Genomic DNA, 17,672 nt, shown 5'->3' with positions numbered 1-17,672 from the left:
GGGGACCTAAAGCGATTATGAGCTTAAGTGTGCATAGCTTAGGGGAAATAGGACCCCAGCGTATAGAATGGCAGCTCTTCGTTTACACCTCAACGAAAGAACGGTTCTGATGCATGTGATTTCTGCTTCCTAATAAGAACATGCTCATTTATTAATTATTTTATTAAATTAATTATTTATTAATTAGTTCAAAAAGGTTTCAGAACATATTTTTAAAATCGTCTTATTTCCGTAAAATGTCCTATTTACTAGCAGAATATGAGAACACAATTTCCGGTAAATATTGTCATTGCATCGTATTTCTGCGAACATAAAAGAATAATTGCATATACCCTTAAACAGCATTTTGCTGTTATCTCATTTTATAATACTCTTAACATTTAAATTTATAACAGTAATGCTTTCGTTAATAAAGTGCAATCATCAGTCAGTTTGAAACACTATCTAATAATGAAATAAAAGCAAAACATATTCATCTTTCAATGCTTTTCAAAACAGCGACACATGCAAGCCTCAATATTCATTAGCATTAGTAGAGGCACATGATTCAAGAAAGCAAACTTATACAGCATTTGCTAAAAAAAAAAAAAAATCCTTTCAAAAAATGCATTCACTCCAAATGTTTGTCTAGTTCAGTCTTGACTTTATTTAAACTATCATCTTCTTCCACAGCGACAGATGGAAATTTCCTCACATCTATTTTACAGCTGTCTTTCTTGAATTTGAATTTATGCCCCTTCAGGTTCGTAATCTGAGCAAGAGGAAGAATTCCATCAGCATTGAGCCAACTTACGCACCTCGCAGGCGCCTAGTCTCCAGACGCTGCAATTTGCAGAACTTAAGCAAGCCTTTTTTGGTAAGAGGACCCCTTCGTTCGCCTCATCAATCTTGTTGCCCTTCACTGTACTTGTTATAGCAACTCTACATCCTTCCTAAAATGGGACCTCCAGACCTGTATGCAGTACTCAAGGCGTGGCCTGACCATTGTCTTATACAAAGGGATACTCACCTCCTTATCCCTACTTGCAAAATTTCTGTATATCATTGACAAAACCCCATGACCTGCTCTGGCAGCCTGTCTGCACTGCTCAGAAAACTTCATATCTGACTGCACAATTACCCTCAGGTCTTTTTTCATTTTCTACCGTCCTGAGTGTAGTATCACACAGTTGGTACGTTCCTCTGGGGCTACTGCTACCCATATGCAGTATTTTGCATTTGTCAATGTTAAACTTCAGTTGCCACTTCTCAACCCGCTTACCCAACTTTTCTAGATCCTGTTGCAGTAGCACGCTGCCATTACTGTCATTAACAATCCTGCCAACCTTTGTGTCATCTGTAAACTTGGACATTAAGTCTGATATACTTCATCAATATCATTGATAAATATACAAAACAACAATGGGCCCAATACCGAACACTGGGGGACTCCATTAATAACATTATTCCACGAAGAGCAGTGTCCATTGATTACCACTCTCTGTTTTCTCCCACTAAACATCCTTTTATCCATTGTAGAAACTTGCCCTTAATGTCATATCTCTCCTATTTATACAGCTGTCTTCCACGTGCAACAGTATCAAAAGTTTTCCTGAAATCCAAGTATATGATATCAAAATTATTTTTCGCATCCAGTCCTTTGTGACCTCATCACAGCATCTAATAAAATTGGTCAGACAAGACCAATGAAACATTTCTTTAGTAAAAATAGTTCTGATTACAATTCGTAATAGAAATTTTTAAATAATATCTTAGAACACAGGTCCACAAAGACTACTTTCGACTTAGGTTGAAATATTGAAATAACACGCACTGATACGAGCGTATATTATATTTTAATTCGGTTTTGTATCATAATCCCGTGGTGTCGCGAGTATTGCACAGCAGCACACCTATTGGCCGTTCTTCAGGTAAAGGATACTGTCCTAGCAAACTCATAAACATTACACTGGCATCTAGTTTACAATCAAGCCTTAGAAAGTCAATTCTGTGGATCATACTAGTTCGGTTTAGATTTTTGCAAATAAATGTGAAATAAAATGTCGAAGTACGGAACTCCTATCTGGTTGAAATATGAATATTCTATTCCAAATTATTAGTGATAATTAAAAACAAATATAACAGAATATATACAATTTACAGGCGCAAAACACACACTAGGAATTACAATGGTAGAGTTCTAGAATTATTAGAACTATCCTTTCACTGGTTGTTAAAAAAAAAAAAAAACAGGAATTAATAGTTACGATAGGTGTTCTGCAAATTGCTTGTTCTGTTTATGTTTGGTCAGCCATTTAGCGGGATGAAAAATCCAACATTTGGGATAGGAGAATTTTTTTTTAATTGTTCATACTAAATTTCTGTAGTTTATAAGACTATAAACCACTTTGTTTACTGTGGTCAGAGAAAAAATAACGATAAGGTATTCAGAATTCTGTGGCAGCCAGACTTTTTAAAAATATCATGGATAATACTGCATTGTTATAAAATGTATTTACTAATACTGAAAAATGTTAATGAAACGAAATTATAGATAACAATCATTATGATTGCTAATGAAGACATTAGTATCCAATGAATTTGCGAAATGAAGAGTGCTAAGACACAAACAAAAGGACGTTTTTGCCACAATGATTTGAAGAATTGAAACTTGAACTAATCTTTCAAACAGGTCTCAAGAAGACAGCATTAATTTGTGGCAAATTATGACTTGTGGTGAAAGGCATTACAACAGATGAGTTCTAGAAATGTTTTCAGCAGTGGAAGCATCATTTGTTAAAGTGTACAGCCTCACAAATGGAAGAAGGCTCTGAAAAGAAGTTCATTGTTATATACCAATAAAGGTATGTTAGTACAAAATTAATGTCATTACTATGTGGTCGCACTTCGTAACTTGTAATTATAGCGATATCTACTGAGTTGAAGTTCTTAGAAAGGAAAAAAAAAACCTTTCTCGGGAGAGTTGGTATGTGCGTGTTGGTTGAAGATGGAAAGATGAATTCGACAGATTTATTGCTACTTCTGATGCTATCTCCAAATTGAAAGACAAAGTTCAGCGGAGAGATAAATTTATTCCCGTTAGCAGTGAGTTTATTTTCCCTTAGTCGGGGAGCTTCAAACATTGGTTTACAGATGCAGGAACTCACTGCTACCAGCACCTGCTCATTTCCCAGGGTAAGTCCACGTGCATCACGCAACGCATCTGCCATGGGATCTTCTCCTATATCATCAGTATACCTAAATAACTCTGGTAGAGACGGCGGATCATCCTTTTTCTCATTCGACCGCCTGCCCACAAAACATTTGCTTCGTATCTGCTCCGTAATCACGTTTTATGGACTTAGTAAGGAGAGTAAGCCACAAGTGGGATTCGGAAGGAACGTAAAACTAACTTTAACGTCTTACCTCTGACTAGACTGTCAAGGGAACGGGGGGGGGGAAGAGAGAGAGAGATTGATTAGAGGAAAAACAGATCTAGGTATTTATTTTGATCAATATAATTCGCTTTAGTAATGAATAAACGTTAAGCATTGTATAATGCCATATTCAGACTCATGTTAGAACAACTGTAAAATATGCAGAGGAAGCTGGGCAGCCAGGCAATTGTCGAAATGATTACTGCACTCAAAAGTTGACAAACTACAGACTAAAGTTGACGCTCAAAAAATTCAGAATTTTCAAAAATCCGGGATTTTTTGAGTATTTTTCTGAGTATAGTCAACCGTACAAGGGTGGACTGGAGGTGTTAAATTTATGCATTATGTTCAATTAATAATTTCCTTTTGTTTAATTTCCTGGACTGTTAGCCACTGGTATTATGTATTTGCAAACTATAAAATCATTCCTTTTGCGAGACATTCAATTTATCCAGCGGGTAGTTGATTGCTGTAAAAAAATTTCCATCTGCCGTTGTGGAAGTTGATAGCTTAAATAAATTCAAGGAAGAATTGGACAAACTTTTAGAAATGGGATTTTTACTTTTTATGTTAATCTCTGTGGCTATACTTTCGGTAGGGATAGCTACAGGAAGTGGAGCCGATTACCTGTCACTTCTGGTATTGATAGCTACCGGAAGTGAGAGGTATTTAGTGTTATTTCAAATGCATTTAGTAGATAGGGTAAAGAAGTTTTGGGCCAAAATAGATCAAAAAGAGAATACTAGTTCACAGTACAAATACTTAATAGTACGCATTTAGTTTTTAAGGCAATTCGATTGCTGAAACCATCACACTGTTTATACCTCACATTTAAAAATATTGAACCATCGCAACCCCCATACGGGAGGTGGTATTCGAATCTGCTACCTTATTTCTCAGGCAAACATGCTACCCATTAGACCAAACTGAGTTTACATTTTACTCAAATGCTGGTTGGTGGCTATTGCGCTGTGGGGATTTGGAATCAGATCTTTTGTATTATCTTATAAAAATAATGAATTACCAGTGAATACTTAGGCTATATGTCTTACTTCCAAAAAAAAAAAAAAAAATTAGAATTTTCGAAAATGTGGAAAGTCCTATGTTTCCGAAGATGAAACCACCACCCAGACGGAACCGTTTCAAAGCTTGTTGGCTTCTCTGTGGGTGGGTGGGCAGGTACCCTGGTGTTGCAATAGTGACAACCCAGTTATGAAGTATAACTTCACAATATGAGAGATGCCTGATGGTGCGTAGTGATATAGACTTTCATATTGTGAAGTTATACTTCATAACTGGGTTGTCACTATTGCAACATCAGGGTACCTGCCCACCGACCGAAGAGAAGCCAACAAGCTTTGAAACGGCACCGTCTGGGTGGTGGTATCCGCTGAGAATAAATAACAATAGTTTTCTCCACTGATGAAGTGTTATTTATTCGAGGTAGTACAATACCATGGCAACTCGTTGTGAAGGCAGTCACAATATGAAATATAACCAAAACGATGCCAATTTAATTAATTAATTTAACTACTTTGGTAGATAGCTATTTAAAATGATGCATTTGCACTAACCTACATATTAGTCATTCTACCTCGTAGCATGAGACCTTTGCCCTTAAATACTTTATAGTCTATATGCTGTCATTAACTTAAATTTAATGCGGAAGAATATTTGAAGTCCCCTTTATGAAATAAATCTGGTGGAATTTAGAATATTCGAAATTAAAAATTAAAAACATGCTATCGTATGTTTTGTAATTGTTGTATGGCGTATTTATGAACATGCAGTGATGATTTTTATTTTCCTGGAATATTTCATAGGACTTATCAGCCTCTTTTGGCCTCTGGCCTCTCATATGAGCCAACTGTTTCCAATCACAGGATCATCTTTGGCTGGATGTTATTTGGCTATTGGACCAATCTCGATAAACACAGTCACAATCTTACGTGAAAACCCTAGCAAGGTTGCTTGTCTTCACCATTCTCAAATTGAACTGCACACGTACTACAGCATCTCCAACATGTCGACCCACCTGCTTTCGATCACATGGAGCGAAAACGTCATGTTGTTACTTAAGGGACACTCTATTTCATGAAATGAATAGGTGTACCCAATAAAGTGGCCACTCAATGACATTGAACTAATGCTAGGAGTTTAGTAAATAAATTTGATGAATTTGAGGTATTACTCAAAACATCAAAGGCAGATATTGTTGGGACATCAGAGACGTGGTGTCACACAGATATAAGGAATGCAGAACTGGAATTTGGGGAGTACAACGTCTACAGAAAGGATAGACAGGATAGGAAGGGAGGAGGGGTTATGCTATTAGTTAAAAAACACATAAAATCCAAGGAAGTGAAGCCAGTTGACATCGCTGGACAGTGCAGTGTTGAGCCAGTTTGGTGTGACATAAGCATAGGTAAATCAAAATTGAGAGTAGGAGTGTGCTATAGGCCTAATGACTCTGATGAGTATAATAAGATACTGTACAGGGAAATAGAATGGGCCAGTAAATCAGAGAGTCTTATAATGGGGGATTTTAATTTCCCAGATATTGACTGGAATTTGTGGGTTGGTCACTCACACACTAGCAAGGCTTTTGTGGATTTATTGGATGATTGTTTTCTACACCAGCATGTTCGGGAGGCAACTAGAGGGAGCAATACTCTTGATCTGATTATCAGTAGTGATTCTTCATGCATTAGGAATCTGCAGATAAATGAACCACTGGGTGGCAGTGATCACAGTGTGCTGAAGTGGGATTTACTCAAGGAGGTAACTACCATCAGAGGTAAAGGGAAGGGTTTTTGCTTTCGTAAAGGCGACTATGATGGTCTGAGACAGTATTTAAATTCTATACAGTGGGACCAACTGATGATGTTACCAACAGCAAATTCAAAATGGGAAGCATTCAAGGAAATAATCTTGGAAGCTACCAGGCTTTACATACCAACCAAGAAATATTGTTCAAGGTTCAGGCCTAAATGGTTGTCAGATGAACTAATGACACATATGGCAGAGAAGAAAAATGCATGGGATACATACAAATTAATGGGTGACGTGGAAGCCTATGATAGATATAAGTTGGTCTGTAACCAAGTCACAAAGGAGATTAGGCAGGCAAAGGCAGATTATGAGAAATCCTTGGCAAAGGATGCAAAGAAAAACAGAAAAGAGTTCTTTACCTATTTAAACTCAAGAAGGAAAGGGATGAATCAGATTGGTCCACTGAATGTTGATGGTTCAACAGTTGAGGATCCAGCTCAGGTGGCTAACAATCTAAACGAGTATTTTGCATCTACATTCACACATGAGGAGTTATTCAGGAAGGGGAATGTCGTAGGTGAAGTAAACATTGGCAGTGAGCTAGATGATTTTCTAATAACTGAGAGGAAAGTGGAGGAGAAATTGTTGAGGATAAACATAAAAAAGGCACCCGGGGTGGATGGGATCTATCCAGTTATATTAAAGGAGGCAGCAAAGGAAGTAAGCAAACCCCTAGCCATAATTATGAGAGCTTCATTGGACTCAGGGGAGGTACCCATGGACTGGAGATGTGCAAATGTAACCCCAATTCACAAAGGAGGATCAAAGGCTGACACAAGTAATTATAGACCTGTTAGTTTAACTTCGGTTCCAGGAAAATTAATGGAGGCACTGGTTAAAGAAGCACTGCAGGATCATCTGGACAAGAATTCAGTTATAGCTCAGACATAGCATGGGTTTGTTAAGGGCAGGTCTTGTCTGACCAATTTGATTGGATACTATGATGTAGTCACAAAAGAACTGGATGCAGGGAATAACTTTGATATTATATATTTGGATCTTAGAAAGGCTTTTGATACTGTTGCGCATGGAAGACTGCTGCACAAATTGGAGAAGTGTGGCATTCGAGGCAAATTGCTGCTATGGATAAAGGGATGGTTGAGTGGCAGAAGACAGAGAGTGGTAATCAATGGACACTGCTCAACGTGGACTAATGTTATTAGTGGAGTTCCTCAGGGTTCAGTGTTGGGTCCATTGTTGTTTTCTGTATTTATAAATGATATTGATGATGGTGTATCAGGCTTAATGTCCAAGTTTGCAGACGATACAAAGGTTGGCAGGGTTGTTAAGGACACTACTGATACTATGCTGCTGCAACAGGATCTGGAAAGGTTGAGCAGATGGGCTGAGAGTTGGCAAATGAAGTTTAACATTCACAAATGTAAAGTACTACATATGGGGAAACAGTAACCCCAGATCAACGTATCAACTCTGTGGTACTACGCTGACAGTGGTAGAGAATGAAAAGGACCTGGGGGTAATTGTGCAGGCAGATATGAAGTTCTCTGAGCAGTGCAGACGAGCTGCAAGAGTAGCTCATGGTGTCTTGTCAATGATATACAGGAATTTTTCTAGCAGGGACAGGGATGTGATTATTCCCTTGTATAAGGCATTGGTCAGGCACACCTTGAGTACTGTATACAGGTCTGGAGGCCTCATTTCAAGAAGGATGTAGAGCTGCTGGAACGAGTACAGAGAAGGGCAACAAGATTAGTGAATGAACAAAGGGTTGCTCTTACGAAGAAAGGCTTAAGGTTTGCAAATTACAGAGCCTGGAGACTAGCATCACCGAGGTGATCTGATAGAGGTGTACAAGGCTTTCAATGGCTTGAGCATGCTCAATGCCGATGGGATTCTTCCTCTTGCTCAGAATAATCACCTGAGAGGGCATAATTCAAATTGAGGAAGGACGGATGTCGGATAGATGTGCGGAAATTCGCCTTTAGCCAGCGGGCAATTGGTTTGTGGAATAGACTTCCATCGCTTGTTGTTGAAGTTGATAGCCTAAACAAATTTAAGGCTCAGCTGGACAGGTATTTCGAACGAATTGAGGGGTGAAATGGGAGTAGTGGTTGTTTTTTTTTTTTTTTTTTTTTTTTTTTTTGGCTGATGCTGAATAAGCTTGCTTTCTTGCATCATATGCCTCTACTAATGCTAATGCTAATGCTAATTTGCAATTAGTACACGACGTTGAATTTGCAATAGGTATGAGCAAAACAACCTCACTTCACACACAGCTAAAACATTAAAAATTAGCATTAGCATTAGTAAAGGTACATGATGCAAGAAAGCTGTTGTTGTTATTTGGTTTTTTTTTAGGAGCATTAGCAACTAAGGCCATATTGCTCCGGTGCAGTGGTCATTCCTGACCTTTCCGCATGCTCCGTATTTGGTGGTGACGGGTTCGAACCCCGGTCTAATCAAGAAGCGTGTGCTACGCACCGCTGCTCCTTCCCACCTGGCTACGGAGGCAGCACGAAAGCAAACTTATATAGCATCAGCCAAAAAAAAAAAAAAAAAAACCTTCTAATTTTGCCTATCCACTCGCTCTAAATGTTTGTCTAGTTCTGCCTTGAATCTATTTAAGCTATCAACTTCTACAACGACAGATGGAAGTTTGTTTCCAGCAATCAATCACCCGCTGGCTAAAGGCAAATTTCACACATCTGTCCAAAAACTGTCTTTCCTCAGTTTGAATTTATGCCTCTCAGGCAATTATTCTGAGCAAAAGGAAGAATCCCATCAGCATTGAGCATGCTCAAACCATTCAAGGCTTATACACCTCAATCAGATCACCTTACAGGTGCCTAGTCTCCAGACACTGTAATTTGCAACCCTATGTTCCATTCACTAATCTTGTTGTCCATTTCTGCACTCGCTACAACAGCTCTACATCCTTCCTAAAATGAGACCTCCAGACCTGTATACTTTCTCAAGGTGTGACCTGACCATTGCCTTATACAAGGGAATAATCACCTCCTTATCCCTGCTAGAAATATTCCTGTATATCATTGACAAGACACCATGAGCTACTCTTGCAGACCGTCTGCACTGCTCAGAAAACTTCATATCTGCCTGCACAATTACCCCCAGGTCCTTTTCATTCTCTATCACTGTCAGTGTAGTACCACAGAGTTGATACGTTACTCTGGGGTTACTGCTTCCCATATGCAATGCTTTACATTTGTCAATGTTAAACTTCAGTTGTCACCTCTCAGCCCATCTGCTCAACTTTTCTAGATCCTGTTGCAGCAGCGTACTATCATTAGTGTCATTAACAACCCTGTCAAATTTCATATCGCCTGCAAACTTGGACATTAAGCCTGATATACCATCATCAATATCATTAATAAATACAGAAAACAACAATGGACCCAACACTGATCCCTGAGGGACTCTACTAATAATATTAGTCTACGAAGAGCAGTGTGCATTGATTACCACTCTCTGTCTTCTCCCACTCAACCAACCATAACTATCCATAGCAGTAATTTGCCTCCAATGTCACACTGCTCCAATTCGTGCAGCAGTCTTCCATGTGCAACAGTAACAAAAGCCTCTCTAAGATCCAAATATATGATATCAAAGTTATTCCCTGCATCCAGTTCCTTTGTGACCACATCATAGTATCCAATCAAATTAGTCAGAAAAGATTTCCCCTTAACAAAACCGTGCTGTGTCCGAGCTATAACTTAAGTCTTGTCTAGATGATCCTGCAGTGCTTCTTTAACCAGTGCCTCCATTAATTTCTCTGGAACAGAAGTTAAACTCACAGGTCTATAATTGCTTGTGTCAGCCTTTGATCCTCCTTTGTGAATTGGGGTCACATTTGCACATCTCCAGTCCATGGGTAGCTCCCCTGAGTCCAAGGAAGCTCTCATAATTATGGATAAGGGTTTGCTTACTTCCTTTTCTGCCTCCTTTAATATAACTGGATAGATCCCATCCATCCCAAGTGCCTTTCTTGTATTTATCTTCAACAATTTCTCCTCCACTTTGCTCTCAGTTATTACAAAATCATCTAGCTCACTGCCAGAGTATAATTCACCTCTAGCATCTCCCCCCCCTCCCTGAATAACTCCTTATGTGTGAATGTAGATGCAAAATAATCGTTTAGTTTGTTTTGAACCATCGATATGCAGTGGACCAATTTGATTTTTCTCCTTCCTTCTACAGTGTACATAAGTAAAAAAACTCTTTGCAGCCTTTGCCAAAGATTTCTCATAATCTGCCTAACCTCCTTTGTGACTTGGTTACAGACCAGCTTATATCTATCGTAGGCTTCCATGTCCCCCATTAATTTATATGTATCCCATGCGTTTTTCTATATGATTTTATCTAAATTATACACTATTTGAAAATAGTTTATAATTTTGGCATACACATGTATACTTTTATTTGGGATATAGCACATTGAACAGCTATATACACTCCCGCCTAAAAGTTTGGAATCATAGCGTATGGCAACCGTTTTCTTTCATTTGTTTTTGAAATTACCTATTAAAATATAAGGTTTAATATTAAAAAAAGACACTTTTTTTATTAATCATTGAAAAATTTACAGCAAAAAATATTGAAATGATTAATATTAACAACTGTACTGATTTTTCATCAAACTATCCCCCACGAGATTTTTCACTACTTTACAGAGACCTCGCATTCTGGCGTGGTGAGTTTTGGCCAATTGAATTGAATACAATGTATTCGTTAAACTTGGTGTTAAATCATAAATATTCAGTAAAAATAATAAATATTTGAATTTTACAATGTGTCTGTCTGCTGCAACCACAGAACTAGCCTGGAGATACAATGGCATACAAATGGATCGAATGCAATTTTGTTTGTCCAATGAACAAAAAAAAAAAAAAAATCTACCAGTATCCTTAGCTTTTGGTATAACCACAGGGTGAAAATCGATTATCCAAGGTTTGTGAACAAAAGAGAGGGAGAGAGAGAAAAAAAAAAAAAAAAAAAACAAAACAAAACAGTACAACTGTATATCCTCATAGTGGTAGTATTAGGGTTTTTAGGCGCATCCGCAACTTAGACCCCTATGCGCCGTATACAATATGTCAGTAAACTGTGTGCGTTCTGTGGTCGATTTGGACAAAAATCCGAATTTAAGAAAAAAAAAACCATCCTATCCTTGCCTGAGACTGAGTAATTTTAAAGAACCATAAAAATTCCTCGCGTTATTGACGGAATTCGAACTCAAGTCTTTTCCACCGGGTTGTGGGGAGGATGGTGATTATACCAACAGTGCTTGCTACCCACGAGGGCTGCATATTCTCGATCCAAAAGACTATGACCCTTGAGAAAGAGAAGAACAAAAAATCGATTCTTGGAACAAATGTTGTCATCTTGGGAAAACGTGTACTCTCCGGGGTTACTTAAATGGGTCGTAGTAGTACACAGAAAATAAGAAAAAAAAAAAAAAACATATCTATTACTATTTTAAATATTTTAATTTAATTTTATTTTATTTTTGTTTAATTATACTTTAGATTTTTTATTAGACGTAGCTATTACATAATTGATAGAACTAAAAACTGGAAAACTTTAACAGGTTAAAAATTATTTATAACTATTTAAAACACGTATATTTTTTAAAATTGATTTAACACCATTTCAAAGTACAAGGAAAAGATGTCGCTGAAAGTCATACCTTCAGAAACTTTATATGCAATGCACATTTTGCGCAGAACAAATAATATATATGTGATGCTGCATGTTTATTTTTCTCCTTTGAAGCTTTTTTTATTTTTTTTAATATCGACATACGAAAGGAAGAGAATTTTTGCATGCCTTTAATATTAAAAGCAGGAGACTTTTACTTTATTATCATATAGAATAGTTCTGGAAACTTTTTCCGACATCGAATGCTAAAATAATAATAATAAAAAGTTGACAACGTGACATGACTTCACAGACTCTAATACTAAAGTTCTATTCGTACATGTCAAGTTACATTCTGGACTCTTAAGAGTACAAATTGTTTCAGCTTCTTTACAGTTGCCTTAAGTTCGCATGAAAAATGCTCTGCAACTCAACACTAATGGGTTTGCATTAGTAGTGGACTGTAAATACCTTGCGCCTTTTTCGCAGCAGCTCCTACTAAAGAATGCAATAATTTGTCTGCCAACAGCATCCCCTATCATTAGCATAATCATCGACGAAAATAGTTTCCTATTGCACACTCAGTCATTGATACCCGATCCCTTATTAATCCCTCTGGGGTTGGCGGTCATTACTCATTGAACGTCCAATAAAACTGTAACTCCAGGGATGGATACGTTATTGTCCCCCGGAAGATGATATCATATTTGTGCCAAAATGTGTCACAGTAGGCCAAATCAGTCTGATATACATTATTGATTTTTTTTTTTTTTTTAATTTCAAACACGAATAGTCGAAATGGGTACTGGTTTAAACGAAAAGATCACAAACTTCTATTCAGTAAAGACATTTATAACAAAAAAAAGGAAGGGGGGAATCATAAGTATCCGTATGCCAATGTTCTTTTGTTTGTCTAGAGAAGTGTATTCATTTTTATTTCTCTGGCTTTACTTTCGTGACTTCCTTCGCTTCCTGCTGTGCAGATAAAAGGTCATATTAATCTCTTCCCTGCCTGCCATTTACATAATGAACATATCCGTATAGGAGGAAGGGGAGAAATCTCCACGTGTAGGTAGTACATACAGGTAAGATACAGTTCATTTGATGCCTCCCGTTCTGTCTGGATGGGAGACCACGCATGGGAAATTAAAAGAAAAACGAGAGAGAGAGAGAGAGAGAGAGAGAGAGAGATTACATCTCTTCCCCTCTTTCAATTTTCTTTAAGTGGAAACTACAGTTCTATGAAGATAGTGTTCATAATTTTTTGTTATTTTTTACTTGAATAATCATAATATTCAAATATTTTTTGAACAGTAAATAAGCATACAAAGAATAAAAAATCCAAAAAGAATTATTAATCGTAATAGCTGTAACATTAACTGATGCAAATGGCGAAATATCAAATTCGAAACTAAACGATCATCGCACGCGATTAAAAATATCTACACTTTTAAATACCATATTTCGGATTAGTAATATTAAAATCCTCTAAATGATCTATGCAGACTTAATATAATTATCTACCGATAAAAAACGAATGATAAAATAAAATTCTACTAATATTAAATAGTAGTGATTAATTCATTTACATGTAAGGATTATCAAAATAGATTTTCTTTATACCTTAATATATAATCATTGTAAAATAAATAAACACATATTCATATAAACCTACCTATTTAATTACCACTTGTTTTTCGTATTAAAAATCTGAATTTGCCTTTAATTAATTTTCTTTTTTGCACTTTACTAAATGGATTCGATCATCATCAGCGACCAGAAGATAAAAAAAAACAGATTTCAGTTAACAGCATTAATCTGCATACCAGGCATCACTAACTAAAAGATAATACAGTAATATGAAACGCAACTATCGATTTTAATTAGCTCATTTGGCTGATGAAGTGTTATATTTTTACTTTTATAATGATCGCATGCAATAATATCATTAAAAGCTTTTAATTAGAATTTCGATAAACAGTATTGCATGTTCTGTTATCATAATCTCAATCTCGGTACTAATGGTTATTTACGTTGAGTTTAGCTAATATTGCCTGTGATTTTAGCAGAAGCAAAAGACTAATCAAATTATAGCAGCTAAAATTTAAGTGAGTATGAAAATAATGTATGTAAATATTTTTAACTATAAATCTAAAAATATCTTTAATTTGCTGTGTTTAATTCCATATATAAGTATAATTATTATTATCAAATTAGCATATAGTGAAAATTTAAAATTTTTGTTATTAGCGACTAAAATTTTTGAACTGAATAACTATAATGAAGATAATTATTCGAGGACTTTTTTCTAAAATTAAATAGAAAATAAATTACAGTTTTATGAATCTGGCAGCATTAATCGTAAAACATAATTTGTTATAATTTTCATGGCGGGAAAAGCTTTCATATACAGTCAAGAACTGCAGACGATAAAAATACCAGTAAATATCGTTTGGTAATTAAATTAAAGTTTATTAAATATAAAATTAATTATAATAGACTGTGGCAATACGTATGTGTTTACAAGTATTAAATAATTATTTTATGTCGAAAGCAGTCGTCTTACTGATTGCATCGTAGAGGATTTCTTTTATATTATTTCAGTTTAATGCGTAATCATTCTATTCAGGGAAGGAGGGGGAATTGCGGATTAGCTAAATGGATGCCATTATGCTGGAATTTTAAACATAATCAGTGTAATTTTGAAGCAGAAAATACAAGATGGGATGAGAATAGATTGTTTACCCATTTACCTGGTTTCTCTCTTAATATGCCTCTAGAGGCTTCAATGATATAATTTCACTTGAATCCTGAGTAATAACAGCAGAAAGCGTGTAGTTCAGCATTACCTAGTCAGCCAATTTTAACTCAGAATGAAGTCAGAAAAGTTTTCATTGTAAAATATGAGAAAACAGTTTTCAGTACTCCTATTTCTTGGAAAAATGTATTGTGTACTAGGACATGCACCTTCCAGGTAATCAGGTAATCATTCTACAAAAGGAGTTGCTATCCAAGAAACCATTTGAAGGTTTAACTTTTGGTTGCTTAAACATTTTCGAGATCATAAAAGAACCAAATCAAAATATCTCTCTCTCTCTCACTACAAAACCGACAGTGTTCTAATTGAACGGGAACAACAGAAGGACAGTTTTACACCCGAGACCTTAGAACAAGGTCAAGGGAAGTGTAACTGCGTTTGGCAACGATGGTAGCCTCGGCTTCAAGCTAATTTGTCGCTTTCTGTGCCAAGTTGCCGATTATGAATTACTCAAAATTTAAGGATGTGCTAAGGACTTACCAGAATATAGGAGTAAGAAGAGCATCATCATCAGGGATGTACACATCTCGACTCGGGGACGTTTCTCTGACCAACACATCTACAAGTTAGATGGAGCTGAGCATCAGCAACTTCCGCAAAGCGATTAGCGTTGGGCTAGAGTACACCCTCTACACCAGAGCTGCTTGTTGACAGTTGCCGATCGCGCATGTGTAGCTTGAAGTGGAGAGGGGGGGGTTCTTGTAAGAATGTGTCGAGCGGACGGATCGATGTACCCGCTTTTCCACTTAGAGCATAGCCAGCATCACCTCTGGCTGGCAAAACGCTCATCCGCTTCTGATGAGAAATAGAAGGAGGGAAGATTCTTAGCACGTGCAATGTTACTTAATTAAGTCGTAAGAGCTTAATGGTTTGGGAGTTGATAAGATGAAGAAACTAAAATCGATATGAAAAATCGAAAGAAAATAATAATTAGTTTATTCTTTCATCTCTATTGCTCTCTGCAATTTTCCTATGTTCCAGCAGAGATTCTGTGGAGCTTGCTTGTCTAAGCCGTTTGCCTTAAAAATCTTAACTCCATATACAGCAAAGAATGACTGTTTCGTTTCCTTTTCATGTTTCTAATATCCATTAGCATAAATAAATGCAGAATTCTATAGTGTACGTTAGCTATGTCACTGTGGAAGAAATAGATTCGGGATATATATTTTTTCAAAATTTTAGATATAGACCGAAAATATTTGGTATAATTTAGATTTGATAAAAGTTTACATCGCTTTTTAAAGATTTTAAAGTCTCTATCACTTTATATACATGTTTATTTTTCTTTTCTTTCTTCTCCTTGCGCATTTGGTTAATGAAAACTACAGAGTAGATAAATTTTGCATTCAACAGGGACCGATGATGAGATCGGTTTTACTAAAGCACCATGTACATAAGGATGGTGGCCAAAAAAAGCAAGGCAAAAGCGATTGAGTTTTTCTTACAGGTGACGGTGGATAATCGATTTTCCTTGCGAAAGACCAAGGTAACTTAATGAATAATTTTCTTTCGGTTTTTTGCAATTTTACTTTTGCTCATCTTGTTATGATGAGCAAAAGACAAATTTTACTTAGTTTCCAAAATATGGGTTTGATAAACGAAATTACCTTAATTCAATTAGTAGATGAAAAAATTATGAACACCTCTTAAAGACAGTAACCTGTTTGTGTAATTTATTTGTGCATTGATAATTTTTACTTTATTTTCTAAAACACATCGTAATCAATCTTCTCGTTGTGCACGCTTCTTTTTTTTATATTCGCTGCCTCTTTTACTGGATTTACAACCGTTTTTAAGAAACTTATATCAGCACTGCAACAGATAATAATAAAATCTGCTTAACACCATTAGGCCGAAATCAATTTCGCTTCCAAACTACATTAGCCTTTTCTAATTTTTTATGTATACAAAGATTCCTGGGATGAAATGCTAATTAGCTTTATTACAGACACACATACATACATTATATATATATATTTATTTTTTTATTTTTTTATTTTTTTTAATAACCAACTTGATACCTAGCATAATCCATTTTCAATATGTGTTATTGTTTATTCTACATATTACGAAATACAGTATATACTACCCCCAAAAGTATCCGAACACACGCCGATTTTAAGAATCTGATCAAACCTCAGAATTTGGAAACCCCGAAATTAATATATCTAAGGCACGCGAATCTGCGCTGTAGTACAGTGGTATTGCCACCGTCATTCCCACACTGGGTGGAAGAGAACCGGGTTTGAATCCTATCAATGACGTGAGGGACTTTCATGGGCTTTTTCACTCCCTGGCTGAGTTAGTCGGGATTGATAGCAAGATTTTTGTCAGGGACTTGGGCATCTTATTATAATGTGTACAACACATAATAACAGAGTTTCTTACTATTAAAAAGTTGTCAGCACGATGGGTCCCAAAATTTTGACCGCAGATCAAAAACTTATAAAAGTTGTCAAATGAATATTTGCATTGTTTTCAAACAGATCCAGCAAATTTTCTTGCAAGGTTTGTGACCATAGATGAGACGTGGGTCCATCACTTTCAGCCGGAGACAAAGGAGTAGTCCAAACAGTAGAAACAGTTCTTCTCGCCCGTCCAAAGAAAGCCAAGTCTTTCACCAAGGTGATGGCATCGGTTTTATGGGATGCTGATGGAGTGCCACTAGTGGATTACCTTAGAAAGACCAGACAGTCACAGGGGCATATTACTCAGACCTTGTGAGTCATTTGTATGAAAACATCAAATTTAAACGCTGAGCAAAACTCAGCAAAGAAGTCTTGTTCCATTAGGACAACGTGCCTGTTCGCAAGTACAGTATGTCATTGCCATAGCTGCACTATATGAGTGAGGCTTTAAAATCTTGGGCAATCCCCTGTATTCATCAGATCTAGCACCATCAGACTCTCATCTATTTCCTAATTTGAAAAAATACCTGACGCATCTATTTTCCCACCGATTGTGACGTCATTGCTGCAATGGATGCATTC

At 36.5% G+C, this 17,672-nt stretch overlaps 1 protein-coding gene across 1 annotated transcript in view; it reads right to left on the bottom strand.

The window, feature by feature from the left end:
* LOC150085011 (lysosome-associated membrane glycoprotein 5-like) overlaps positions 1–15,279 on the bottom strand; it is a 98,775-nt gene extending 83,496 nt beyond the window's left edge. Inside the window, exon 1 of the mRNA XM_090375713.1 lies at positions 15,163–15,279. Coding sequence (XP_090231839.1) covers positions 15,163–15,241 — 79 coding nt within the window. The 5' untranslated portion in view covers positions 15,242–15,279. The remainder of the gene's footprint in view (positions 1–15,162) is intronic.
* Positions 15,280–17,672: the final 2,393 nt, after the last annotated feature.

The sequence above is a fragment of the Mastigoproctus giganteus genome, chromosome 6, assembly GCF_048544385.1.
Source record: "Mastigoproctus giganteus isolate SK-2022 chromosome 6, ASM4854438v1, whole genome shotgun sequence".
Lineage (NCBI taxonomy): Eukaryota > Metazoa > Arthropoda > Arachnida > Uropygi > Thelyphonidae > Mastigoproctus > Mastigoproctus giganteus.
The sequence above is the reverse complement of the archived record's forward strand: the minus strand, read 5'-3'. Positions and strand labels throughout refer to the sequence as shown.